Source organism: Triturus cristatus, chromosome 8, assembly GCF_964204655.1.
Source record: "Triturus cristatus chromosome 8, aTriCri1.1, whole genome shotgun sequence".
Taxonomy (NCBI): domain Eukaryota; kingdom Metazoa; phylum Chordata; class Amphibia; order Caudata; family Salamandridae; genus Triturus; species Triturus cristatus.
The window spans coordinates 475,883,945-475,911,215 of NC_140591.1; the positions used below are offsets into that span (position 1 = coordinate 475,883,945).

Here is a 27,271-nt window from a genome sequence, read left to right on the forward strand (position 1 = left end):
TTCTATTCGTGCTGGCCATGGAACCCTTGGCAATCTGGGCTAAAGAAGAGCTACAGGACTGGGACATAAGAATAGGGGAGGCCCAGCATATGATATTGCTTTACGCGGATGACATGCTGTCCTACCTCAGCTCCCCTCAGGAGTCCCTGTTGATCCTGCTGAGCCTGCAGGATGATTTTGGGACCTTGTTGGGCCTTCGATAAAATCAAGGCAAGTCCCGGTTGTTTCCACTTGCAGTGCTGGTTGAGACCTCAGTAGAGAGGCTGCCTGATGTCAGTCTGCGCTGGGAATTGGCACCCTTACGATACTTGGGCATTATGGTCACACATACGCGGGCACAACAGCTATGCCTAAACATAGGCAGGGTACTGGAGGTGCTGAGAGCCTCAGTTGCCTTCTGGAACACACTCCCGCTGTCTTTAATGGGTAGGTTGGCCATACCCTAGATGGCACTCCTTTTGCGCTGTTTATACGTTCTTCAGAACTCTCTCTGTCCTCTGCCGGCCTAGATGTTCAGGCAATTGGACACAATCTTTGTTTCTTTGCTCTGGGCAGGCAGGTGTAGCAGAGTGGCCTTGACCACACTGATAAGACCTTAAGGTGAAGACGGCTTAAAGATACAGTACTGGACTACTATGCTGCACACATGCAACATGTGGTCCATTGGCTAGACCTTGGGGACAGCTGGGAGAAACTCCTACTGGCTGAGACGGTTGAGGCCGGGCAATCGTCACAAATCTTGGTGACCGGGGCTGGGGCCTGGGATGTAGTGCCCGATAAGGTACAGTAGACCATGCAAATCTGGCAAAAATGCGCTACGTTTCACAGGGAGTTGCTGGTGGGGAGACTGGCACGGATCCAACAACTGGCTGCTGCTATGTTCCTCCAGGCGTGGAGTGAGGGGAGCTGTGGTATACTGGGGAATTTTATCCTAATGAGCACTTTATCACCTTTTGAGGACGCTTAGGTGGAATTTGAACTGAGGCCGGGGCAATTTTTACAACATGTAGGTTTGACGGATGTGGCCAGGCAAACCTGTCCACTTTTCCCGCTGCGCCTGGGATGTCTGTTGTATCTCAGAGGGCAGTTTCGTACTCCACCCACTGTGTTTTGTTATGTTTTATAAAACTAGAAATTATCTGTGTTATCAGGATGGTCAAGGTGTATCTTACTTGGTGTGGGAGGGTAACGGCTTAAGATGGGATAACTTTTCAGCTAACCACGGGTGTGGCTGCTAGCGGGGGCACGATTAGTCAATATAACAGCACCACTATCCCACTGGTTGATCTTTTTTCACAACTCCACTACTACAAGCAAGCCCTATAGCTACTCCACACATTCAATAATGAACTCTGTCACGATATTAAACCTATGTACCTTAGCAAAGGACTTAAGTATCTAAATGGGTATAACGGGGATGGTGGGTCACACTTTTACTACCTTTAGGAAGGATTTCTAGTATTTTCCTGCACCTTCCTAAACACTTTGCTAACACACTTTGCTTTGCTTTAACTTTCTAACAACTAAAGCATGGTTTCAAACAAATACTGCACTTGGAAAAGGCACTCTGACAATATAAGTGAAAGCCCCTTGCACAGAAAATATTGAAGGTTAAGAGCAGTATGCATTTCACCCATGCACTTGAAAACACTTACTATCGATGTCTTTAAGCAAAGGAATTTTCATTATTGTCTTACTCTATTGTATGATTATGCATATTTTTATGATTTTTATTGACTAGAGAATAAATCTACTTACTATTACTGCTAAATCCACCATGTTTTTCTCACACCTGCTGCCACCGTATAGCAGTTTGCTGGCTATTTCTTCTGGTGCAAAGTCTCTTGTTCATGGATGAACCAGTGACTGAAATTTTGGTTGGTGAAGGAAGCAGCTACTCTCCAACAGTCAGAGGCTGTTCTTCCCAAATACATTCCCACCTTTTCTCCTCACCAAAGACCAGTTGTTTTATCTAACTATCCTAAGTATCCTGTCATGTCATCACCTCTCTCTATTGGTCACTCCCTTTCTTCTATTTTCCAAGTTTCTTGTTTCCGCTTCAGTAGTTGTCAGTTTCTGTTCACAGGTATTAGAATAGCTGTTTCCTTTGCTGTCTTCCTGTTTTTCTCTTTTTCCTTTGCTGGCTTCATGTTGAGAAACAGGCAGGTTCTTCAGGCCCCCATTGAATTCACTCAACAACAAGTCACCGTTTCAGGAATGTAGTTTACAAGACTTCTTGAACTAAACTTCTCCTTAGGCGTTTGGAGCCTAGATGCGGGCCCCTGATCCATATTTCCCAGCTGCCTTGAGCAGGCTTTGGTGGTTATTTTTTGTTTGTTTAATGCACACTATGTAACTAGGAGACTGCTTCAAGAAGCAGACCTTGGCCCTTATCAGAGCGAGATGAATGATGCCATAATAAAAACTGGACACCAGTTACTTAAAAAGCCTGTTCAACAAGACTATCTTGAGACTCCTTCAGGCGCTCTAGTGTTCAGCCATGAATTAATGTTCCTTCATCACAGGCAACTGATTGTTTACCGTACTTTTTTTTCACTTTGGAGCTCTTTACAAGTAATGTGATATTTGGTGCAGGAGTAGTGGGGGCTGGAATATCTGACTGCAGCCGTTATCCTCACACCAAATTCACGCCATCACTTGAAATGAGCCTGGAATATGATAGAGCTTGTGGACTGGGCTTTGCCAGGTCCTCTCCCACAGATATTCAGAATTATAAGCCCATTACAAGACCCTTTTGTGCTGTAATGTACTTGGAGCAGGGCTAAATTTCAGCAGAGGATACTACAGGGTGTTTCCAGCTCCCCTGGTTGTACAGGGAGAGGATGGATGTGGGCAAGGTTCTGCAAATGTCCACAGCTCCAGAAGCCCGTCCAGGTCCATTGCTTCCGGGCAGGAATTATTGGGTCCAGTATCTGGGCCTAGCGGTCCTGAGCCTTGAAACACCTCAGGATGGCCCAGAATGGTAACCCACCTGACGATATCAGTCAGGCCGCCTGTGGTGATGGCCATTGTGGAGTGGTTGGCTCAAAGCTCCTGTTTGAACGAAGAGGTCTAGTAGGCATATATCTGGTGATGGATATCTTATGGTATTGCGGGCTCCTATCCCACAGAGGCAGTGGAGTAATCACAGAACTTTTACATCCATTCTAAATTCTGAAAGCTCTCCTATCTGGATCTCCTATGACAACCTTCTCAAGACGTATAATGGTGGCATAAGACACAGGAAGGCTTTGTGGTCCTGTGCAAGCTGGGTTTATACATGATCTGAAATGTTCACCAATCATGGTATAGCGTATACATGCTGCTTAATCACCCACTTAAGAAGAGAGAAAAGAAGGACAAACTGCAGAAAAAGTATGTATCCCAACATTTCATGCAAGCACAATTATGGCCATGACATTTTCTGTCAGAATTTACATTTTCAAATGGCTGGGGGTGGCGTGGGAAGGGAGTCAAGATACAGGCAGAGGTGTGCAAATGCAAAAGATCTAAAAGTGCACTGCTAGTTCCACTGTTAAATGTGAAACCGAAGAGGAAAGTTACACTGCAGTATAAATGTTCGCTTGAGGTCCATGTTTGATTGAAAGTTTTATGGCCCCGAAACGTAAAATCAAGGTTTGACATTTTCTGCCCTTTTGGGGTACATTTTTTTTGTTATACTCTCATGTTTGCTGTTGCTCAAAATTCAATGCCATTATTTTCACTCATTCACAATGCCTAACTTTTACTCTTAAATCTGAACAACAGATCAAGTACAAATAACATTTGTTAGTTACTAGAGATACATACCAAATCAAAGGAGAGTGTCTCTTTTGTCATGGTGCCAACATCTGGAATATGAGCTTTTGCCTGTGCTTTTATATAGCATTTTTCTCCTCCAGCAAAGCGGATCCCTGTTATGCCCTAAAAACAAGGAAAACTTTGTGATTAGATGGATTAAGTTACTGTGCTGTTAATTAAACCTGCAACCATATTAAAATGCAATTATAATATTGCACGTCAGGCATGCTTAAAGTAGTTACAGATTAAATCTGAATTCAGAGGTCGATATATTTAAGTTAGTCGAAATCAAAATGATAATTGTAAGGATCAAGGTCACCTACTTCTATCAGGGGTCGAAACATCAACATTTTGGTTTATGTATGCCAGTGCAGGCAACAGTGTTTGGTTCATTGTGCTTATTTCAGCTACATAATGGCTGCAAAATAATTTGGTTGTATATATCTGCCATGTAGTACACACAATCTCTATTGTGAATAATATTGTTGATGTATATATTGTCACTCCCTTTCCGCCCTCATTTAGCACTCACTTTGCACACAAGTCCTTCCCTTCTCCCTTCCACACAATTGGGGCACTTTTGTATATTTATGTTCCAGATGTTCTGCTGGATTTTGAGCATTCAGATCAATGTTCAATATGAATAAATAATATTGAGCACAATTTTATAGTATAAGTAATTCAATGGATGCTGCTGCATAAATACTTGTGTTCTTTAAAATTGTCCCACTGGGACCGCCTATCTTCTGTACTGTTAATTACCCAGGTCCCGGTGGAATAGCTGGGTCATACCCCCTTTGTGTAACAACCATTCCAATCCAAAGCAATCTGCTCCACTCCAGTACATCCCACCCCAAACTGCCCCACTCCAATCCAAAACATTCTGCACCGCTCCAGTTTGCCCCACTTCAGTCTGCCCCACTCTAATCTGCCTCATTCCAATCTGCACCACTCCAATCCAAACCAGTCTGCCCTACTCTAATTCGCCCCACTCCAATCCAAAGCAATCTGCCCCACTCCAGTTCGCCCACTCCAATCCAATCCACGTCACCCTAATCCACCCACTCATCCCAATTCACTCCACTCCAATCCACTACAATCCACAATTCACCCAACTCCAATCTTATCCAGCCCACACCAATCCAATCCAGCCCAAGCTAATCTACCCTACTCCAATCCAATCCATCTCACCCCAATCCAATTCATCCCACTTCCTCCTCAATCCACCGACTCCAATCCAATTCACCACAATCAACCCCACTCCAGTCCAAAAAAATCTGCCCCACTCCAATCTACCCCACACCAATCCAAAACAATCTGCCTCACTCCAATCCGAAACAATGTGCCCCACTCAAACCAAAACAATATGCCCGACTCAATCCAAAACAATCTACCACACTTCAATCCACAACATTGTGCCCCACTCCAATCCAAAAGAATCTGCCCCACTCCAGTCTACTCCACTCCAATCCAAAACATTATGCCCCACTCCAATCATCCCCACTCCAGCCCAAAACAATCTGTCCCACTCCAATCCAAAACAATCCTCCACACTCCAATCAGCCCACCTCCAATCCACTCCCCCTAATCAAATCCAATCCACCTCACCTCACCTCACCCCAATCCAAACCACCCACTTCAATCCAATCCAATCCACTCCACACCAACCCAACCCACGCCATTCCAGCCAAATCCAATTTACCTCACTCCAATCCACTCCACCTCACCCCACTTCAATCCACCCCAGCCTAGCCCAGTCCAACTCAACCCAATCCACCCCACCCCATCTAATCCACCCCACTCAATCCACTCCAATCTACCCCACTCAACCCAATCCACCTCACTCCAATCCAAACCACCCCACTGCAATCCAATCTACTCCACTCCAGTCCTCCCTGCCTGATGCCAATCCACCACACTTCAATTCATGCCACTCCATTCCACCCCACTCCAATCCAATCTACCCCCTCCAGTCCAGTCCAACCACCCACTCCACTCTAATTCACCCCCCTCCAAACCACCCTACTCTAATCCAATCCACCCCACCCCAAACCAATCTAATCCACAACACTCCAGTCCAATCCACCTCACCCCATTTCAATCCACCACACTCCACTCCAATGTACCCCATCCAGTCCAACCCACCCCACCCAGTCCACCCACTCTAATCCAACCCGCTCCACTCAATCCAACCCACTCTACCCCGATCCAATACACACCAATCTACTCCAATCCAATCCACGCCACTACCTCAATTCACTGCAGCACTCTTCGCCTATTCCACCCCACTCCACTCTGACACTGCACTCTACTACACTCTCTGCCACTGCACCGCTGAACTCTAATCCCCTTTACTCCACTCTTCTCACCCTACTCCACTCTACTCCAACAAATCGTGAATTACCATCTCGTACTCTGGAACAGCCTCTAGAATGTACACAACGTGCTGCTTTTATTTATGTCTTTTTTTTAATAGGGATTTGTACATATACTGAACATGTTACTTAACGGCCCTCGCAAACTACCATCTTGGTTGTGTGGTCCAGGCTTGGTTTTAGCTCCACAAAGCCACTTCCTGCTGATTGAGCATCATACAAAAGCTACATAACAGAGCATAACATAACATAATAGAACTATTGGTGACCGTGGATTAGACCGAATCCAACAATTACCTTGCTTCAGACAGGGTCAATTACATGTCTAATTCGGCCATTTGTTGGTGGAAATGGTGGTCTGTTTAATCCGAGCGGTGCCACAATGAATTTGAGGTTGGTGATGCCCACCTAACCATTTGAAAGGTTCTGTGATTTACCATCTAAATGAAAGTGTTTTTTCCCCCCCAAGATTCTTAAATATCATCTAAAATTCTTTCTCATATTTTGTATCGTGTAAAAAAACACAAAGGACGTCAATTATATGTTGGGCGACACAGAGCCACAAAGAAATGTAATGAGAGAAATAGGCTGTTGTTTCCAACACCTCGAAGCGTCAGTGGGAAGGTGATGCATGAGAGCGCGGCTGAGATGGATGCGGCGCGCAGTACATCTGTCAGTCAGCCCTGGAGGCCAGCTCTGTAATCTCCCCATGAATCATAACAGGGGACGTCAGGGCCATGAGGTAATAGCAGTCAGGTCTTTAAATGAGGGAGCCCGAGGCTGCACACCGACGACACTCAATCCTCAACTAAACGCGACAGCGGCAGGCAGGGCCGCGGCAGCCGCGCTACTGCAAGGCAGCAGGGACTGAAATCTAGGCGCCATTTGCAGTTTACACTAAGGGGAGGAATGAATATTCAAATTCAGCCCAGATTAACCTTCTCTGCATCAGGATAATTTGCCTCAATCTGCAGTGTCCACCTGCTCCACCCTTATTTATATGAACCCTTATTTAATTATATTCCTAAACATCTAACCAGTCAACCAATATTCTTAGGGGGAGATTTACCAACTTTTCACGTAGCGCACTGAGGCAGCCGCAAATGCTGCGCTGCGCTACGTGAAAAGGAGAGAGGATGAAAGCGTCATATTTACTAAAATAAGGCACTCTCCTGCTCTCTCACAAGCCGGCGCTGAAATCAGCTGCGGTGCGTCACGGAGACACCTTTGCGCCATGGAGCAAGGGTGTCTTTGTGAGTCTAGCATAGGTTTTGCACTGGAAGGGAAACCTTCCAGTAGAAAATACCATGCTGAGACTCACTTCAAACCTTTTCCCTCTTTGTATGCGTGCTCTACAGTGCAGCACGCATGCAATGTCCGAAAAGGAAGGAGAAATGACATTTCTCCTTCCTTGCGCCTACTTTAAAAGTGCGCAGTTTTCTCACGCTAAACCCGGTCTACTTTATTTAGTAAATTGGGTTTAGAGTGAGAAGCCGTGGATGGTTGCATGGGAATGCCCATGCACCACCATTGGTACGCCCCCTGGAACAAAGTAATGCAAAGCAGCTTCATGCACTGCTTCGCGTTACTTTTCAGGTATTTACAGCACTAAACAAGTGTAGCGCTGGAAAGTAAATTGGGAAAAAAAGATTTTGCGCCGATTTTCGCCACTTTTGTGATGCAAACGCTGCGCAAAATCTTAATAAACCTTCCCCTAGTGTCTATTTTCTTGTACATATTAATCCACTACAGCCTAGGTCGGACTGGGAGAAAAAATAGTGCCGGACACCAAAATAAGTGGCCACATTAGCGAGCCAAATAGCTAAATAAGTGGCCCTCCTATGCAAATCAGGCCAGTTTGGAACTAGTAAATACATGCTGTATGTGTATTTTGCAAGGTATGGGAGATTGCATGCATGTGTGTTTGCTGCAGGCAATGCTTCTGCAATATCAGTGAAATCAACGCCACACCTGGCCATAAAAAAGACACACAAATTACTAAAAAAAAGGCCCACACACTGATCTGTAAGACCAGCCCATTGGGCACTGAATGATTCTCCTGTAGCCCAGACCGACCCTGACCCCAGCTTTCCCACTGAAAAATAATCATTATCGATTCACTGTTAGCCCATTCACCTTCCATTGAGGATCAAACGCCTCTAGCTTTGGCTGCATCGCTTGGTGTGAGGCACGACCTGCAACGGCTGAACCCTCGCAAAGTAAACAAGCACTGGCATAGCCAATAGGTCTCGCCTTTGGGACCTTATAAGTGTTTAGCTATGCAACAGTTGCATAACTAAATACTTATAAGATCTCAAAAGCGAGACCTATTGGCTATGCAAAGCGGCCGTGCGGCCGTGAAAGTGAAAGTGATCGCGATCACGATCAAACATCAAAGCGGCCGTGTGGCCGCCAAAGTGAAAGTAATCGCGGTAAAGCGCGGCGCGCGCGCCCGCGCACATTCACTGTAGCTCTAGGCTGTCCTGGTAGCACTTTTTGGAGCCCTCTCAATAAGTCTCGCCAGACCAGCGCATGCGCTAGGTCAGGCGAGACCTAAAAATAACATTGAACCAGGACCATTGGAGCCCTCTATTGTTGAACCCATCTGCCATTTATGTCCTGGGACCTCAGATACCATTTCATTCCAATTAAGTAACCAGGTTATTGACACAGGCTATGGAATTGACCTTGTCACGTGATTTCTTGCTTATGGCCCATGATAATGGTGCTATGGCCCGTGATAATGGTGCTATCCCATCTGTTCAAGAAGTACATTGTCGCATGCGGATTTTTGTCATTCTCAGTCCAGTAAAACTCTGTTTATGAATCTACCAGGCACAGGATTCTATTTCACCTGTAATTGGAAGCACCCTTAAACTGAGACATTTGTAATGTGGGTACTGGAAATGTTCCCAGGCTGTGGGGGTACATTTCCTGTACCCAAGTACGATGTTAACAATTACTTAGTACCACATGGGCACATTGTAATTTCTGCAATATTAGGCCCCAAAGTGAAGGGAGATAGTTCAGGGGTAGTGGCAGCAATGTATAAATCCAGATGACCTTCCACCGCAAATGTGATAGAACTGGCATGTGGAACTTCTGCCTAAAAAATACATCAAGCCATCAGTCAGTTCATTATTCATTGCACGCATTGTATGGTGCAATGGATGGGAAGAGTCTCCGAGACATGTTATGGCATCTCTTCTTCTAGCCAGTATTGTGGTGCAGCATTGAAATGACATCCTCAGTCTCAGGTAGATAAGAAACAGACCCAACAGCCGTGTGCCTGGAGAGAGCAATATATTCACTTCTGTTGTATCTGCATGTTGGATACAGGGGTGTTGTTCCAGATCCTAGGTGATGTCACGCTAAATGTATTTGCAGTTTGGTCTTTATCAGACATGAGCGCGTGAAACCTTGGAGTCTATATGGATTCTCTTCTTTGACACCTACTTCCAGCCAGAACACCACTGAAAAAAACTGCTGATTGCCCATCACCCAGTGTCTCACTATCACACTTTTCTTTCAATGAAATCACTGTGCTGCCTTTCAGCATGAAGTGTATCTGCTCTCTCCAGGGGCATACTAATGGCTATTTTTGGCCCGAGCCTGGTGTCTATCGACATCAATTCATGAACCCCCAGGGGAAGAGAGTCCAACAGTTTGTAGACTCACCCCACGGTTTGAAACCTTCTGCTGTAAGTACATTGACTAATACTATAGCAACTCTTATTCACCTTTGTCTCTTTTTGGTCCACTCGCCCTTTCCTTTTGCGATTTTTACTCGAATACTGCAATGGGCTGAATGAGGGTCTTCAGATAGGACGCCTTGTAGAAGCCCGTCCATACGATTATGCAAACCCTCAACAAAGTCGATTTTGGTGAACATAGCACTCTGGTCTCTAAAAGGGACCAGTAATATTTACATGTTCAGCAATGAGTGGAGGGTGTACCTTAGAATCTATAAGCTGGACAGACCACAATGTTGCCATCATGTGTTAAGAATTGATGGTCATTCTGCAGATGATAATATCAAGCCCTCTGGGCCCAGAGACTCGATTGGACATGAATCAATTTCAGCCTCTTCCTTATTTTGCATATCTCAAGCTGCAGGTCTACAGGAAGACAGAGATCTTGCCACCACTTGCTATTTATGTTCTCTCTTTTCTCAGTCCTTTCTTTGCTCGTGTATCTGTTTGGGAACACATTTTTATACTAGGTGCTTCTCAGCGATTGTGTGTTGTGTGGCGAGAGGGCAGGAAGCACTTGCTGATGTTGGGTCTATGTTCAAGAGGTGGCCAGAAAGAGCAAAGCTGGGGTCACACCTGATTCTGATCCAGGTCATTGCAGCATTGGGATAACACAGCAGAGCATCAGCTGGGTTGCTGCAGAGAGGCTCCACCTGAATGCTGTTCACACAGGAGGCATGGGTGGGCGATGGTGGTGAGCAAGCTGGCTTGAGGGCAGATGTGGTGCGGTGCACTGGGCATAGGGAAGATGATAGAGAAGGCACAAGTGAGGGTGCGCTTTTAGTGGCCCATGGAGTGTGGGAGGCATGGCACAGTGAGAGGTGGCACAGGCAGGGGGTAGAGGCAGCCAGGACAATTGGCGATGGTACAAGTTATGAAAACTTTAGCTTTTGCCTCGGTCTCCGGGGTCATTCTGCCCTCCGATGGCAGCTGCTCTGCGTCTGCCCGGTTGTGTGCATCTGCTCCTATGGGCCATTGTAATGCCAATATTAGAAAAATTACTTGGAATGAGAACGAGAAAAAAAGAGAAACTGCTTATCCTCATGACATAAAACTTTTTGTTGTGCCACATTTCGATATCAGATAATCATCACAAATAAGTGAAAGGGATGTTGGCAAAGGAAGGGGCAGTGAGACTTATGAAATGCAATGCAGATGCAACACCATCTGCGCTCACTACAATAACTCTGTGAGATGCGATTCCCCTATCCCAAACCCCCTATCCCATTGCTCACCCCCTACGAGTTAGCATGTTATTGCATTTGCAAGCAGTATTGTATACATTTTTGTCGAATATTTGTAGACAGCATAGTATGTTGTTATAGCGAATGCTGTACTATTTTTTTTTTTGGTACCAGATCCAGACCTTGCAGCAAAGAAGTTTACCACTAGTGGCAAGAAGTGACCGTAAAAGATGCAAGTATGTAACTTCAGTTGTTTGTTAAAGCTGTAATACATGAAATTAATAAAACTAATAAAGAAATAAAATAAAAGAATCAGATAATCACAAATAATCCAAGCAATCGCACCTGTCTTCAAGTACAGAGCGGACGCATACATAAGGGAAAGGAGGGGGTTTACTGGTAGTGGAAGGAGCTATTACTTCCAAGTGAAGGTATCATAGAGCGCTGTTTCACTCCATGTGCCCATCCGTTGTTGAAATGCAAAATATCCTGGGTTTTTTCCACCACCGACTGCCAACTAAACCTTTAAAAAAGCGTGTGTAACTTACAATCTGGAAATCGTGCACTTCGACGGCCTCCTCGGTTCCGCTTCCCGTCTTGAATGTCTCCAGATTGCTTCCAGCATCTATTTCCATGGAGCCTTCCTGGACTTTTCCATTGATGCTCATGGTGTAGTGGACATTGTACACCTGGAATGAAACCCACGGAGCATTAACAGAGTGGACACTGCTTTGCTTTGCTCTTAGCTAATCATCAAGTTCCCTTCCCACACGAGCAGCTGCATCTAAGACCCAGTCTCCGTCCAGCAGTGGCTCAAAGGTGGAGTCACTGTTTGGTGCATTTCTCTTGTTATGTTATGTTATGTTATAATGGACTTATACCACGCACAAATACTCAAGAGTGTCCTGGCGCGCAAAATAACAGTGACCCTATGAAACAGAGCTTTAGCACGACTACGGGAAGAGGAAAGTTTTCAATTGTTTTTAAAAAAATCAGAGGTCCTGAATATTCCGTACTTCCTGAGACAAGGCGTTCCATGCCATGGCTACTTTGACAGACAGAGACTGGCCCCACAACCGTGTTCTGCGGAAACGTGTGATCACCATCCGTCGATGGGTGGCTGACCGCAACGCTCTATTCGAGACATAGAAAGCAAATCGCTTCCTGATATACATAGGTCCATGATCGTTCACATCAGAACACCATCATTCATCAATTGTTTCTAAGATTTCTAAAATCATAAATCATATGATATGGAAATGTGAGTGGGTAGTGTACTCTGGACTAATATTTCAGGACCCAGCTGGTCAGCGAAGCTTCGATTGACTTTTACAAAGACATGGTGGTGGACACAGGGAGGGTCGATGCAAAATTTCCGGCTTCCCTGGTGAAGTGGCATTTCACTGATCACTTTCTCTGCCAATTGGTTTATATTTTATGCCTTTAATGCCCGGGTACTCCTTGTAAGGTCCAGGAAGCACACCAGGCCCTCCACACCTGCCCAAGACACCTTAGTAAACAGAAGTACTGTGCTGGATGGTGAAAACTTAAAGGAACCCTTTGAGAAGTGCTCCACACAGCCCTGCAAATCATAAATAGAAGCTGCGAAAATGTTCCAGCGTTTGTTTAACTGTTTATGGGATTAAGAAGCTGCTGCATTCAGGAATCCATTTCAACGTAGGTTTACAGAGGCTAATAAGAATAAATGTGAAGACGCAGAGGAGAGGCCATAAACCAGCAGGGGGCTGCCCTGAAGCCTTTACATTAGTGGAATTGAGTTAATGGCTCGCCCAGGGGATAGTTACCAAGCCTCCATACAATTTGTTATGCAGAATAAATAATGTAGTCAAATTTACAGTCTGTACAAAAAGGAAAATAAAATGTTGTCACTTCAGGAATAGATTTTATATAACAACTAAGTTGGAAGGTGGAATTCCCATATAGCTATGTCAGCATAATGTATAGTAGGAGACAGAATTTGAGTCTAATCATTAATAATAATGATGTGTATTTTTATATGGCTGTTCATATTGCACTTCTGCTGTTTCTAAGCACTATAAATAATGTATGTTACCTGTCTACTATGCACATTTAACCATAAAACTAATTATATCATGAATCTGTATGAATGAAAAACACATTGGACAGCTAAGCGGACAACAGGGTAGGAACAACTTAATGTGCCCAAAATCAAACAGTTTAGTCACTAGGAGATCCAAGATTCAAGAACTATTTATACAAGGTTTAACTTTTTTATTGTGAATAAACTACGAAACAGGGCACTCTCATCCATTGAGGCTATATCTAAAGGGGCCTATTCGAAATTAAATGAAATACCAGTATTTGTAAAGCGCACAGCTACCTCCGAGGTGGTGTCCTGGCACTGGGGGCCGTTGGGAAGATAAAGCGAGCTATTGCCCAGAGTCACATGGTGCTGGGCTAACCTGCCACTGGCGATCGAACCGTGAACCCCATAGTCCGGAGTCAGGCACCCTGGCCGCTGCGCCACACCTCTTCCACCTATTTACAAGAATGTCATGCGATGCAGCCTGCGTGACACAGAAAGGGATGGAATGTGCTGTATTTAAGTCAATATAACGCATTCTTGCCTTTTCCCCTGCACTGGCGCCCTTTTGGCAGCCTAGCAGCAACTCAGACACCCTTGCACCATGGTGCAAGGGGGCCTCCGTTGCATGCAGGATTGTTTTTGTTCAGGAAGGGGCACCTACCCGCACCAAAATAATCCTGAGGGGCATATTCTTCTTTCTATATGTGCTGCAAAATGCAGCACATATAGAAAGAGGTAATCACAAGAAGAAAGAAAGATATTTCTTCTTGTTACACCTCACCTAAGAAGGCATATCTTTTTGGTGCATGCATTCCCGGTCTACCAGTTCTGGTAAATTTAGGAATGGGTCAAAAACCATGAGAGTTGCATAGGAACACCCATGCAAAGCCCATGGAATGCCTTCCCAGGGCAGAGTATGGCAACGCAACAATTTGCGCTGCGTTGCCTTACTCCAGATTTAGGGAGCCACTCAGGGCCACACAAAGTAGCCTTGAATGGCTTCATAAATTACATGTAAGATTTGTGTCACTCTTTCACCACGTTACATGGTGCAAAAGCGACACAAACCGGCTCATGAATAGGCCCCAAAGTGTTTTGTGTTTCAGCCCAGTTTTCTTATCATACACTTACAACCAGTGCTTAGCATGATTGTATGGGCGATATTTATGACCCGGTTTGCATCGCTCTTATACCACACAATATGGTGAAAAAGCGATGCCAACTGTAAGTCTGTTTTTTAAGCCACGCAAAGCCACTTTGTGCGGTTCCAAAAATCTGTAATAACGCAGCGCATATCGCTGCGTTCCGTTACAACACCCCTGGAAAGGTGTTCCAGGGGTGTTGCATGGGTGTTCTCATGCAGAATGCAGCACACATGGAAAGAGGAAAAAACGAGGGAAAAAAAGTTCTCTTTGTTATGCCTGCTCTGGGGAGGCGTAAGGTTTTGGCGTTGCCCCAGGTTTACATGATTAAGTATCTCTGGAGGAGCGTAAAAATCCATGGGTGTTGCATGGCAAAACCCACTGCAACGCTCATGGAACGCCTTCCAAGCTCAGAGTAAGGCAGCCCAGCGACTTGCGCTGCCTTGCCTTACTCCATATTTATGAGGCCTCATAGATATGGTTGAGAGGTGACGCTTCGGCGACGCAAGACTCTAATAAATAAGCCCCAAAGTACCAGGACTAAAACGTATCCACTGGCCGGCATCATGTGGTGGGAGCTGGGTTGTAGTGTATGCATACCTGCCAATTGCCCACCTTGTTGGGAGTCCAGCCTGTGTGTTTTTATTGCACTCACTAACCTACTTAAATCTGTTTCTAAGCACTTCCGATGTTTCAATGATAAGAAAATAAAGTTAAAAGGTGATTATGAAGCTTTTTCTCTGGGGCAGTAGGAGGCTAAAAGACAGCATTCTTGACTATACCTTTTTTCACATTGATGCCCACTACTGCTTAATTCCAATTGGATAACCAAGGTACTCCGTTTGTCCCCTTTGATTCTTCTAGGCTGGTGATAGCGAGCACTCAAGTCTAACACAAGAACACAGTAAAGGGACAGAAACTTAGATATGGTAGTCACCCTATTTATATCTGTTAGAGAGGCTGGCAGCCTATTTTAGAGGAGGGTGTTGTGGTACAGAACTCAAGAAATGTGCTCCATGAGCTCCCCCTCCCCCGACGAATGCATTATTTTCTACCTTCAATCACTGCAAGCAGCAACGCGTGGCTTGGTCACATCCCAACCCGTACCTTTTGTTGCTTGCGAAAATGTTTGTTGTGAGTACCTATGCTCTAGTGCTTTCTGTTGGTGCCTTAGGAGGCTGCCACCTTCCTGCACCACTGGCCATGGATGGGGGCTTCTGGGAAAATACAGTGGAAGGCAGACAGCCCCTTGAATTTTTAGGTAGACTTGTTAGGAGCTAGGTCACTTAACAGGTCTAACACAGTTAGAGCACGTCACTAGTTTGATTCTTTACCAGTGGTGCAATCAAAAATTGCGATAAAATTGTCATTCTGCGGACTGTACACCATTGTTAACCACAAATTATAATTAGTGGTACATAGCTGAGTGCATAATAATGCCAGTAGCGGCCAGTATTAAGGCAGAGTGGCGGGGTTAGGGAAAGAGATGGTGACAATACAAAACAAAAAACTGAACTTACCTGCTCTGGTGTCTGCCGCATTGCCGCTCTTATGCTCCTCACTGCAGCACAGGCTCCCAGTCTCTCTTACGGCCAATCCTGATGCTTCTCTAATGCATGAGGGCAGCATTAGGATTGGCCTAAGGGCCCTTGATTTGCGCTCCCAGGGAGTCTGTGAGCCTGTGCTCTGCTGTCTCAAACCCGGCAAAGCAGCTGGGTTGGAGACCTAAGACGGCCAGCCAAACCAACATGCGCACTGATAGCAGTGCACGTACAACTCCTCCTGGTGACTGCCCCCCACGATGGCCCCGCCCTCAAGAATCGGCCCGGCCTAGAACTTGAAAAATAAAACTATAATAAACCTGATTTACTATCATTTTGTTTTTCCATTTTTGGTGGCTGCTCGCCGGGGGGCGGGGGGGTGCGACACTGAATTATGCATTCAAGAACAGTACAGAGGTGATCAAACACGTTCCCCATCAAACAGTTTGTGACTATTTTTAAAATAATTTTGGGAGGGTTCCCACGTATCCACTGTGATAAATTCAGGTTGTGCCTGATCTCAATCAAATAGTCTGTGACCGGCTTAAGGCATAGTAATAAAGGCTCTCTTCCACTTTTTTTCAGCAGATGTTGATGTGAATCGATTCTGTGTTGTATAAGCTATTATTGAATAGTGTACGCTAAGAATAGTGCAAATCAGAAAATATGTTTTGCGTTATTGCTTTAATGTCCAGCAGGTGACAGCGAACAAGTCAATCAAAACCTGTCATTTTAACTTGGCAAACATATCATATATGTTATTGTTGGTTTCTTTTTCTCGAAACTATCTGAAAGAATGGGAAAGTCAAACAAGCATTGGCATAGCCAATAGGTCTCACTTTTGGGACCTTCTAAGTATTTAGTTATGCAGCACAATATCCTTGGTACAACAAGATCAACTGTTGCATGGCAAAACACTTATAAGGTCCCAAAGGCGAGACCTATTGGCTATGCCAATGCTTGTTTATTTTTACAAATTAAGCATTGCTTCAAGTACACATCTACACACAACAAGCATGGCTGAGTCCTAGAGAGGAAACAAAGAACCAATCCGTGCTTACAGCCTGAACGGCAGCAAACACACCCGGCGTCAGCGCTCTACCTACAGAGTTAAAATACTGTGTCCAGTACAACAGATGCTGGGCTTCGAGGCCTTTGAGGTGAAGGACGGCCTTGGTGCGAACAAAACAAAACTGTGAAACCGGAAGGCAGGACAAAATCTCACAAGTAAGGAAAGGCGCACAAAAAAAGATGGGACGGAAGAAAGAACGGGTGACAGGAGGAAAAGAAGAAGGAATAAGGGAAAGATTGCAGGTGAGGGAAGAAGGAAGAGGGAATATAGAAAAGACAGACGGAAGAAAGGACAAACAGAAGGAAGAAAAGATGGAAGGATGGAATAATGGAAGAGAGGCAGGAAAGAAAGTTGGGAAGCAAGGGAGCGGGGAAAGAAGAATGGAAAGTCCGGGATCCTGGGGCAAAGGATGGAGCGGGCGGAGGATACTATGGAGGGACAAATAGAATGAGGGAAGGAACGACAGGGAACGTGAGAAGGAAAGGGAGGGATGTAAAAAAGGTAGGGCAGAAGGAAACATGGAAGGTAGGAAGGATGGACGGAAGAGGGAAGGTAGGGCAGAGCAGACCGAGGGAGGGGGAAAGAAGGAAGGTGGGCGGACAGAGAAAGAACCTAGGGAGGGACAGAGAAAGGGGCAAAGAGGGAAGGAATAAAAGGAATGAGAAAATAATGGGGCAAGAGAAAGAAGGAAAAAGAAAAGGACGAGGGAATTAAGAAGGCGAAGGTGAAAGAACAAAGAAACAAAGCGCAGGGGTGAAGATGCAGCTAGGTACGGGGAGAGAAGGATGAAAGATAGGAAGAACTAGGGGCATATTCACGAAGAGCCGTCCAGACACAGCAAAAAAATCACAAATAATGTCGGGGCTGGAGGCGGCAATTGGCAAAGCAGAGGAACATATGCTGACTTCATAAATCTGGGACAGGAGGCCTGGAGGCCTCCCCCTCCACGAGTCTTACCAGGGCCATTAACTCTCAGCATGACTCCCAGAGAAAGGATCTGAGAGCAGGAAATGAGTGCAGGTGCCAGGACTGGGCTTTGAATCAAGGCGTGAGTGCTGCTTTCACAGCCAGGCTCCAGTGAGGGGACGGGGCAGCTCCGGCAGCACAGAGAGAGGCAGTCACTGACTGCACTGCTGCAGCTGCAATCAGGGAGTGAGGAGTGAGAGCAGCACCCGCAAAAAGGGGAGAGAGTGAGGGAAGCTCCCTCAAAAGGGCAGAGAGTGAGTGCAGGTCCCACGGCCAGGCTTGATTGAGGGTCCCAAGAAAGCGTTCAGTCACAGAAGCTCGTGCAGCTTGGTATCAGAGAGTGGAGAATGAGAGCAGCTCCCTCAAAGGGCGGAGAGAGTGAAGGGTGTGTGCAGCTCTGACAAAAAGGCACAGAGAGCGAACAGTCACTGCTCGTCGAGCAGCTGGTATCAGAGAGTGAGGAAAAAGTTCAGCTCACATAAAAGGGCAGAGTTTGAAGAGTCGGTGCAGCTCCTGCCAAAAGGACGAAGAGGGTGAGAAGTGAGTGCAGCTCCTGAAAAAGGTAAAAAAGTGTGTGGAGTGAGTGCACCTTTCTGCAAAGAGGCTTAGAGTGAGCAGTGCAGCTTCCGCAGCCGGAATCAGAGAGTCAGTGAGTGCAGTTCCCGCAAGAAGGAACAGAGTGAGTGCAGCTCACAGCAGCCAGACTTGGAGAGGGAAAAAGTGATTGCAGCTCCCACAAAATGGCACAGAGAGTAAGGAGTGAATATAGCTCCTACAAAAGGGAAACAAGGAGAGAGGAAGGAGCAAACAATGAGAGAGGAAGGGGTAAAAAAGGAGAGAGGAAGAGAGAAAGGAGTAAAAAGGGAGAGAGAAAGGAGTTAAAAAAAGGCTGTGCCGTCAAAGTGAAAGTGATCGCGATCTGTAAGGGTGCCCGCGAGCGATGCACTTAATGAGCCATGACTGCTCGTAACTGTGCGCGTAACTGTGCGTGTAACCGCACGCTCTAGGCCACACAAAAAGCTGTGGTCGGCTTTTTAAAGCCCACTCACTAAATGTCTCGCAAGAGCAGCACATGCGCTGGCTCAGGCGAGACCTAAAAAGGAGAGAGATGGGGAGAGAGTGAGAGAAGACAGAGGATGTTATTTGAATACGTTTAGCATTAAAAGGCCCTTTACCTACTTATGATTGCAGTACAAAGTTGAAATCCCATATTAGCTCAGTTTAGCTTAACTGACTTGAGTGAACAATGATTATTGTCTTACAGATCTTATTTTAGAAGAAGTTGACTGAAGAAAACTAGTGTGATTCTGTCTAATTGCATAGAGCTAAGATTGTGTGCTGTGTATATGTTTGTATACCTTTGTCTATAACTACTACATATGTCAAAACAGCCTGGTATGCACCATGCATGCAGAGTGCACAGAGCGAAGGATGGGAGGGGCTTTATGACCGACTCAAGGCTGCACCTCTTGTGAACCATGGCCTCCCCCCACACTCACAATGGTAGTAAATGGTAATAAATACCCCCATACTCTACACAATGAAAAAACACAGGTGAAATTTTGTTATGGTTATGAATCAAAACCTACAGAAAAACTACTGAAAAGTTGAAATACATACCATTAGTGCAGGCCAAATTGTGTGCATAGCAACAGAATAGTTTTCACTTGTCGTGGCATTGCTTGGTAGTGGGAGTGGAAAAAAGCTCTCAACCTGTGTATTAAGAGATTTCTTTCTTACATGTGTTTTGATGTCATCTTATAACCGTGTCCTCAGCAGTGATGCCACATGTGATTTCTTCAATTACATCATTTAAGACGTCATTAGTGCTGTCATGGGAAAGGTGATCAGTGATTTTGATTCATAACCAGAGTGTCACTGTGTGTTTTGGGTTATTTCTGTGTACTTTTTTTCTAAACATATATTAATGCCTTATGAGCAAAAGGAACCATAACTTCAAAGTTTCTTGGTTGTTTTTTTTACAGTATACTGCATAAAACTACCATAAATGTATTATATTCCACTATGCGCAACCCCCCTTGATCACTTCTCTGCTGTCTTCAGTCAAGTAGATCAGTGGTTTCCCTAAGGGCCTGGCTGTGGCCAAGCTCTGCGCATATCCCAGTGTGTGCCAAATGCAAACTGCTCCCAGCGTCAGCCACAGGGTCGTGCCTACAGAAGACAGTGCACCCAAACACTCATTCGGCTAATGCTCCACCAGCGGGGGATGATGGCAGGGCCTGTGCACAGACCATCTGTTTACCCAACATGCAGTCAATCCCTGCCGCACACGGCCTTCACTCATTAGGCCAATGACCCACTGGATACGGCTACTGGCCCTCTGCAGTGGGGTGAGTCGAATGGCCTAGCCTGTAGTCAGAACCTTTTGGACCCTGGGACTGGCCTGTGGCCATATTTGGCGTGTTGCTAGGCCCTGCAAGTAGCCTCCTTTATGAACATCCCCATGCTGGCTTTGATCTTTGGCCATGCCTGGGGATGGGAATGGCAGGGCCTGTGATCATTTCCTATGTTAACCCATCATGCTCACTTTGCCACTGGATTCAAGCTAGTCTGGCTGATGAGAGGTGTTAACCCGAAACCAGTCCAAGGATGCTTGTTTCTGGTCCAGGGAAGACCTGGCTTGGCAGTTCGGCCTGGACTGTTACAATGAGGCACAGTGGCACATGGCTTAGTCTGAACGGGGTGGCGAAGTGAGCTAAAGAACGATGATGGATTCAACCCAGATCTGTGACAGGGGATGAGTGTCTACAAAGTTTCAGGGCTCCGTTCATCATCTCTTTGTGTTTGTGGGGTGAGCCGAATAGCCTAGTCTGTGGAGAGGGTCTGCTCCAGACCCACCATTTGGACCCTGTGACTGGCATGTGGCCATGTTTGGCGTGTTGCTAGGTCCTGCAAGTAGCCTCCTTTATGATCATCCCCATGTTGGCATTGGTCTTTGGCCATGCCTGGGGGAGGAGGATGGCAGGGCCTGTGGCCAGGTCCTGTGTTAACCCATCATGCAGTCAATTACTGCTATGTAGGGCCTTCACCATGTGCAGTGGAAATTGAGAGCTGGCTTTTCTGCAAGCGAGGCCATGCGCCAAACCAAACATACGGCTAACCCCTTGTGCATACTGTCTTCATGTACCTACATATCTTTCGTGAAAAAAAAACATTCTGTGATGTGAGCTGCCCCCCCCCCCACCAGGTGTATGTAATGTATGCAAATAATGAAAAATGGTTAAATGACCTTATATGTCAATGCTCTACCAAGTCACCTGACAAGCAGGAACAATCTCAGAAAACTGAAAAAAGTATTTATAATTATTAAAATGAAAGGGTAGAGGACAGACAATCAACCACTGAGTATAGTAGTGAGGCTGGGTTGGATTGACCAATCTGGTCTGGCAACCATGCAGTGCCCCTGGGGTTGTTCTCACAGGTCAGTGTGTGGGTAAGGTATTTTGGCTGTTTGTGGACGCGTTTTATGGTCTTTTGGGCCGGTTTTTACTGTTGATTCCCTGATATTGCAGATAAACATTGCCTGCAGCAAGCTTAAATGCATGCAGTCTCTTAAACCTTGCGAAACGTACACACCATGTCTTTACAAGTTCAAAACTGCCCCAGTATGCAAATGTGGGCCATTTTTTTCGCTTTCTAATTCTTTAATGTGGGTCACTTTTATTTTGGTGCCTGGGCCTATTTACCGGGCCTATTTCTGTCCCAGTCCGACCCTGTTGCTATGAGACGACTGGCTACACTACTTTCTCAAAAGTGTAATGGGAGGCTGCCAACTCCATTAACTGAATACATATAATTTCCCTCGTCGAGAAATACTTATTGATTTTGCCTTTCTTTCCCAGGGAGGCCTCTCAAGTCTGTAATTACACCTTTCCGGGCAGTGATATATGTATTTGTGCACCCACGTTTTGAAGCAGAAACATCGACATTGCCACAGAAATACATCAATCCCATACTTTAGTCCACCTGCTTCCGGATATTAATAATAATGACATCTTCTTATTCATAGAAAACACATACTTCAGGTAGATTAAATGTGGGTATCTGTCTTTATGGTTCACGCATAATGAACCTAGTTACAGGAAGATAAACTGAGGCATGCTGGGTAAATGCAGGGAAGCAGAGCTGCTTGCACCCACAGTGCAGTCGAAGTAATGCTCGGGAGAATGTGCGTCTCGCGGTGTCTCTGGGGGTTGTGTAGACTGTAAGGGAGGCGAAGGGTTCCCTGAAAATAATTATATGTGAGTCGAGCTTGTTTTGCCTCGGAATGGCGTTGAACATGACTTCAATCCCGGGCAGGTTGGGCCAGCTGTAGAAAATACACTATCACTCATAATATTAAGGTGTGCCAGTGCACTGCCCCATCCCTTTCTGTATAAGTAACCTGACAGAAACACTGTGCGCTGAAATACTTGCTAACACACTGGGGTAAAGGGCAGCGAAGAAGCCTGCAGCTACTAATTGAAACAACCATGGGAAACACAACAGTCATTTTGTATTGTGAAGAGTTTTTTCTACCCGGCTTCACTAACACACAACACAAGTAAAGCACGGGGAGAAGCGGTGCAAGTTTCCCCAACACAAAGAACAGGTCTAGGGCAGGTGGCATCAGGTACCACCAGGGCATACAACCTCATAGGCACAGAATGATGGTACTTGTGCAGTACACCTGTAAGCTTCCAGCAATTCTATTCAGGGCTCCAGGTTTTATGGTATTTATATTTTTGTAATTTCCTTCTGTATTTATCCATATTTATTTTGTGCTAATTTTATCTGCATTTATCCATATTTATTTTATGTTTTGTGGAAAAAATAAGCTGAAAAATGTGTGTATTTCTGCATTTATTTAACATGTTAATGTACACTCGTGCCTGAATGCCTGACAGGTTTCAATGATATATACACACTCAGATGATAAAATATGCATTTATAAGAAAACATGCACATTTTAGTATGAAGGTTGTGCAAATCTACTGCTGTTTAAGGATCTGTACTAAAATTCCTTTAGGTTTTTTATCCCCTTGCCTATCAATCCGCACAGCTATTGGCCTGGCAATCATGACTGACAGCATTTAGAATCACTCAAAAACAACCCATTTTTTTCTGTTTTATCCACATTTAAAAATACATGCAAACAGAAAAATAAATGTTTTTCTGTCTGTATTTATCTATAAAAATCATTAAATAACAGAAAACAAGGAGCCTTAATTATGATGTATAAGTAGAAATCGACTCTGCGTGCTTTGTAACACACAATCTCACACACACAGACATGTAGCGTGCACAGCAGTAGATATAGCTTTCTTTACATACACAGAACCTCTATGGAACAGAAGTCAACAGTGCACAATTCCTCTAACACATGTATAGATTTAGAATGTACAGTACAGTGCAAGCTTAACTAAGTGCGGGTTTGAATGATGGCATTTGTATGACAGGGCATGAGTGCCTGCCTGTAGTGTGTGTTAGAGTATGATGATGTGCAATGTGAGTGTCAGATGATGTAGTTCCAGAATATCGTCTGACATATATATTGTTTTCTAAATATTATCTACAAAAATATCGCCCATTAGAATTAAAAATTGAGGGGCAGATTTACAAGAAAGTGACGCATCTGTACAGATGCGTCACTTTCCGTGCGCCACCCTTAGAAATCCTTGCGCCACCATAGATTCGCCGTATTTACAATACGGCGTACCATGGCGCAAGGATTGACAGATGCGTCAGAAATTCTGACGCATCTGTTGGCGGAAAAGTCACGCATGGCTGGAGTCGTGTCGCAAGCACGACGCAACTCCAGCAATGCGTGTTGAGGCCTATTTCCACTACACTGCATCACTACTTATGCCTGCTTCAAGCAGGCGTAAGGTTTTGATGCAGTGGCATCATGAAAGTGGCACAGTGAAATCTTGTAGATTTCACTGAGTCACTTTTACGAGGCCTTCCTGCGTGGGAACGCCCACCCTGCATACATTATACCTGACGCAGGTATAATGTGACGCAGGGCTTTACAAGGTGACGCATCTCCCTAGCTTCAGCTGTGGAAATTTAGCTTGCAAACTGAACATTATCTGCGCCATCTTGCCTCTCCCCAGCGCCACGCACAGCGAATGCACGGCCGCCATTTTAGGCACCCCACTCTCTCCCCGCTTATTGTCAATCGCCAGCGCGGTCCCCTTGGCGCTGCAAGCATCCCCCGCGCGCTGGCCACCCCCGCTCTCTCATACAGGCCATAAACCCTCTCTTTCTGCGCGACCCTGCTACGGAACCACTTCCGACCGACATCCCATACATGGTCATGCCTCTCCCTTGATAACCCCCTTCCTCTGCGCCCCATTGTCCGAACTGGTCCCAGGCCCTCACCTAGCCCTGCGGATACAGTTTATTGCCCCTACTGTAAGGGAAACACCCCACATCAAAGGGATTACAGTAGATCAAAGCCCCTACTCCCTGAGACCCGACCGGTCGCACCCACCCCCAGGAATCGGCGGAATACCCTGCTGCGCAATAGCCATCTCCTACTGTGGGTGGGGTGGGAACTTCTACTGTATCTATGTGTGGGAACGGATCTGAACCGGGGTTTTCAGGGGATATTCCCCCGCACATCAAGGGAATCTCAAGAACGTACTATGTGTAATAAAGCAATAAACCAGTGTATAAGAGACCAGGTCTCAGAGATGCAGTTAGAGCACCTCGTGACGATACCTTGCTGTCTGATCTGAGGTGTTCTGCTCCGACGGAATAAAACTTTGTTTCCTGCCTTCCAGTCTCTGGCGCCTGCCTCTTTTATTGGTAAATCATCGAGTGGTATGAGAGGCGATTACCGCCGGGCAATTACTTGAAAGGATACCGACTGAAACTGCCGCTACCATTTAACAATTGGCGTCCCAAACGTGGGGCCCATCAGCGACACGTGGATCCAGTGGGAGAGGTCCCGACGACAGAGTGAACGACTGCAACGATCGGGAGAGCTCCTGCCCAATAGACCCTCGTCTGGCAGCCGATCATCCGAACTTCACTGGTTCCGAGCAGACCTCTCTCGAGTGATCTACGGTCCTGACTGGGAACCATCAGGAGTGCCGCGGCAAATACAGAGAGTAGAGGACGATCGGGCGCTGGAGGCGGAAGACGAGAAACTGTCCACGCGGTCCGGGTAAGGTCGTGATACACGACAAATTGAGAAATAATTGATTGATTGTTTGAAGCTTTGGAATACTAGTATTGCTCATTGATTGTTCTTTTGGAGATATTCGCTGTCTACAAACGGGGAGGAGTAGAAATACACTCTCTCTCCCTTTGCAAATAGTGAAGGATAGGTAACGCAGACTTTTGTCCCCGTTGAAACCCGTCGTGCCTATCTTTATCTCCCCATTGATTGATTGTCCGAACATTGATTGTTTTGAAGAATAGTGCTTTTTGAGATATTCTCTGTTTGCAAATTACGTAGAATAGGAATATTCTGTCTAGTCTTTGCAAATAGTGAAGGGTAGGTAACGCAGACTTTTGTCCCCGTTGAAACCCGTCGTGCCTATCTTTATCTCCCCATTGATTGATTGATTGATTGTCCGAACACTAGTTGTTCGATATTGGTTCTTTGGAGGTATTCTCTGCTTACAAATAACGAAGAATAGAGATATTCTGTCTAGTCTTTGCAAGCAGTGAAAAGATAGGTAGTGCTGACTTTTGTCCCCGTTGAAACCCGTCATGCCTATCTTCTCCCCACTGATTGGTAGTTGGTTCTGCCCGGACCGCTTATTAGAGGTGAACCACCCGGCTCCACTGGAAGGCACCCCTAATAAGGACATGTTCACTAAATATGGACTAGTCGCCGTAGCCTATAGCAAGCTGTGGCATAAATATACCAAGAAGGACCCCGAAAGTCAGTGGCCACTGATGGGATCCTTCGACGACCATAAGATAGAAGCGCTAGAAATAGCTCTGCGTAGCAATAAGACGACGCCTACTATGCTTGACAGTATCGGCATGTGGCGCAAAGAAGCGACGCAACGGAAAAAGAGGGAAGAAGTAAAAGCAGAAAAGGAATTACGAAAGGCAGCTCACCTTGCTGCTAGAAAGTTAGAAGAAGACATAAAGGAGAGAAGGGAAGCTAAACTAAGACAGGAGCCCGAAACCTCAGGCCAGTACGCTGTTAGGACCCCTTCTTTGCTCTACCCTGAGTTGTCCTCCAAGCAGCGAACGAATGACGAATTACTGTTAGGTCCCCCGATCATCTACATGCCCCCTCCGTATGCACCCTCCCAATCAATAGTGCAACACCCACAACCCCCGAACACGAGCGAAAGCAGTACAGGGGCCTCGGCCCTCACGGCCTCCGCGCCGGCTGAGCCTCTTGTGCTGAACCTAACGTCGACTACAACGCTAGACGACCATGAGATAGGAAAGAAAGAGTCCACCAGAATGAATCGATTAACTAAGGATGAACGAGCAGGAATTGACAAGATAGTAGGGACGCTGGTGGAGCGAAAAGAAAGTGAGGAGTATATAACAGACGTGTATAACTCGTATGCCGACAGCCGCAGACGACACTTCGTCGTACGGCTCTGTTATCACGCCCTGAACGCATATGAGGATAGGTACCACGATAAGGGTCCCGAAGGCTTAGCGGCCCTATATAGGAAGGTAGACATTGGGGAAGAAAGAGAGGGCGATGTAGCGAACCTCTTCACTCGTACACTCGAGGTCTACCGACACCTTAAAGAACATGGACAGACCACCAAAACAGAAACCCCCATAGCAACCAAGCCCCAGGGAGGAAGGGCCGATGCCATGATGCCCATTAAAGAAGCTGCCCCCTACTGGGTTCCCCCACGGGGTCAGGGAACACACGACGACATCAACAGCCCAGATGCGAAGGGAAGGGTTGTATATAACTGGGTCTATCAGCCGTGGGACCGGCAAGATATTTTGACTTTTAGAAAGACTCTACCCGACTTAAGAAAGAACCCGACTGCCTTCTACACGGAATTGGGTACAGCCTTAGGCTCAACGATAATGACGTTAGCAGATATCGACTTGTTCTTTGGGCTATGTCTGCCGGCTGATGTGTGGAAACAAATCCGGAAAGTTGACCACGCTGAGCCGTTCGGATATACCTGGGTACAACTCGATACCATAGATAAACAGCGAGAACCAGGACAGAAACCCCCGAAAGCCATCTTAGAGCTCCCAGACAAGATTGTACAAAAGCTGAAGACTCTAATCCCAGAAAGAAAGGTAGACTGGTCGATAGTGACGGCTTGCCGTCAGAAACCCCAGGAAGATGTGTCTGAATACATCTCCCGATTCGAGACTGTGTTTTCCGATTACAGTGGCCAAGACATGACCACCG

At 45.9% G+C, this 27,271-nt stretch overlaps 1 protein-coding gene across 1 annotated transcript in view; it reads right to left on the minus strand.

Moving 5' to 3' along the window:
* CNMD (chondromodulin) overlaps positions 1-27,271 on the minus strand; it is a 124,198-nt gene that overhangs the window by 80,204 nt on the left and 16,723 nt on the right. The window contains exons 3-4 of the mRNA XM_085621971.1: positions 11,661-11,801; positions 3,811-3,924 (exon numbers count right to left, since the gene is read on the minus strand). Coding sequence (XP_085478097.1) covers positions 3,811-3,924; positions 11,661-11,801 — 255 coding nt within the window. The remainder of the gene's footprint in view (positions 1-3,810; positions 3,925-11,660; positions 11,802-27,271) is intronic.